Source organism: Bidens hawaiensis, unplaced genomic scaffold, assembly GCF_021521415.1.
Source record: "Bidens hawaiensis isolate Kalapana, Puna unplaced genomic scaffold, B.hawaiensis_p1.1 tig00026864_1, whole genome shotgun sequence".
Lineage (NCBI taxonomy): Eukaryota > Viridiplantae > Streptophyta > Magnoliopsida > Asterales > Asteraceae > Bidens > Bidens hawaiensis.
Window position 1 is genome coordinate 36,917 of NW_027494333.1, and position 2,530 is coordinate 39,446.

The 2,530-nt window shown below is 36.2% G+C and overlaps 1 protein-coding gene across 1 annotated transcript; it reads right to left on the reverse strand.

Annotated features, from left to right (window-relative positions):
- Window positions 1–769: 769 nt before the first annotated feature.
- Window positions 770–1,473, reverse strand: LOC143574249 (ethylene-responsive transcription factor 5-like). The gene has a single exon (XM_077058914.1). The coding sequence runs from the start codon at window positions 1,451–1,453 to the stop codon at window positions 770–772; it is 684 nt and encodes a 227-aa protein (XP_076915029.1). The 5' UTR covers window positions 1,454–1,473.
- Window positions 1,474–2,530: the final 1,057 nt, after the last annotated feature.

The window sequence follows — 2,530 nt, forward strand, 5'->3', positions numbered from 1 at the left end:
TCTGTTGTAACGCGCGGTAGCTTTTTAACACACTGTCAGCTTTGAACTTTCTGCCAATCACCTCGGTTTTATTGAAAATAAAAATATATATTCTTAATGTTTAAAACCAATTACTCAATCCATTTAAACCTATTTTTATATATAAAAAAAGTTGCACCACTCTAAAGCTCATTTAAAAATATATTATTTTTAAACTTAATAAAAAAAATCTTATCACAAGGCCGAAAATTTTTATCTTCATTTAAAAAATATTTAACAATTTTCAGGAACGAACATGTTCTATTTTTTCACAACGCACGGGTAGAAATACTTGAAAATTTTTATCATCTTCATTTAAAAAATACTTAACAATTTTCAAGAACAAACATGTTTTATTTTTTCATAACGCGCGGCAGAAATACTTGTTAGAAACTAAAATATCTACTTGTAGAAACTAAAAAGCATGTACACACATGTACTTTTAGGTGTCACAACATTATCTCATATTTTGAAAAGCTTGAAAACCACTAACAAATTTATCATAAAGTACTACCATTCATCATATTAAAGATTTTACATCAATATACTAAACACTAAACAAATGAATGAAATAAACATCAAAACCATATTAAAAAATCAACAAATAAAATGAATACTATTAAACTACTCCCAATTTCTATTTTTCTATACTAAATATATATACACGTGGCCCGCACGTGACTTTTCCAAACTCAGTAACTTACTCTGTTTTAGAACGACAACTTTCTTTTTGTGTTCGCCGACGAAAACTTTATATCACGATATAAGGAGATAATGGCGGCACTTCGAATATCCCCTTCCCGTTACCGTCGCCACCAAAATCCCAAACCGCCGTCCAACTTGACGGCGTTAACGGCACCACACCACTTTCCGTCACACACTCTTCCGTTTCCGGTTCAACTTTCATTTCCTTCCGGTTTTTATTATTATTATTATTATTAACCAGTTCAATCTCTCCGGCGACTCTCTTCCTACCGCCACTCTTCACCGCCGTCACCGCCGCCGTACTCCCAACCTCCAACGGAAAGTTTAAAATCGCCTTATTACCACGAAGCTTAAACGCCGCACGGTCGTACGCACGTGCCGCCTGCACCGCCGTGTCAAACGTACCTAACCAAACCCTAGTTCCTTTCTTATTCGGATCTCGTATCTCCGCCGCGAACTTTCCCCACGGCCGTTGCCGTACTCCTCTGTAATGCCTCTGTTCAACCTCCGCCTCCACTTTCACCGTCGCCGGAGTCAATTTCGCCGGAATTGAGATGTTAATCGACGGTTTTCGGTCGATTAAGCTCGTACGGTTACTCTGTACGGACTCGCCGGAACTTGAAGGTGTATTGTTAGGGTTTAGAGGATAGGTTTGAAGGAAGGAGTGGTCGTCGATGAGTAAGTGTTGACGGATGAGGTCTAGAGTTGATGATTCGTTAACGGAAGCCATTGATGATGATGAATTGAGTGTGAATTTGAAGATTGAGTGGAAATTGAGTGTGGATTTATACAGGAAGTGAGTTAGGGTTTGAAGGTTCTGGGATGAAGGTAGGAAGCATCCGTACATGGAGAAGGAGTTTGTCGTGTTATTTTCCACTTGTTTTACTTGGCGTCTTCTTATCCGTTTAACTTTTTGTTACGAGTCACCTTCTCGTGTGGATACTTCGTATAACCGGGTGAACCGAGATGTACCGCGGGTTTAATTAGGTCATGGGCGGATCTATGGTTCAAATGTGCGGTTCCTCGGAACCACCCGAGTTTGAAAATAATAGTGTATCTATATATAAAAAATACTAGAGGAACCATTTTATAAATTAGGAAAAAACCATTCTATTTATACTACAAGGTTGGACTAGCTAGTAAGTTGTTGGTTTTGTAAACGGAAGGTCACGAGTTCGATTCCTTGTAGCAAGCGAATTTTTAAATCCTTTTTTTTAAGTCAGCCTTATATCAATTTAGGGTTTTATTAAACGCACACTTACACAGTGGCTGTCTTTATTCATTCATCATACTCACCCTTGCTATTCTTCCTATAATCTTCCCATTGTAAAGGTAAGTTCAGATTCATTTGTTAAATATTTAATTGTTCTTGATGTCGTTAAGTGTTAAAGTTGTTTGTTAAATTTTAGTTTCGATTTGTTAGCTTGGTAGTTTTTGTTAGTTTTAATTTGTTAGTTTGTTGGTTTTTAATTTGTTAGTTTATAATGAACTTTGCCCGAACTATCGAATCGACCCGGAATTTTTTATACCCGACTCTATGAAAGTGAAACATATAAAAATAGTGCACCACCTGAAAAAATTCCTAAATCCATCACTGAAGCAGGTTGAATAGTTTACCCTGTAATACTATATAAACACAACTCCGACTCAAAAAGTAACCCTAAAGTATATTAATAAACATTATACATGAACCAAACATCACACTTGAACAATGATCAAGTCAAATAAGATGAATGTATTTTGTATATGAAATTAATCAATTACAGAAGATGTAAAGAAGTCAACATTGGATTTGTAGGATGCAATA

Coding starts and splice junctions, on each gene's coding strand:
- LOC143574249 (XM_077058914.1), bottom strand. CDS start 1,453: ATGGCTTCCGTTAACGAATCATCAACTCTAGACCTCATCCGTCAACAC.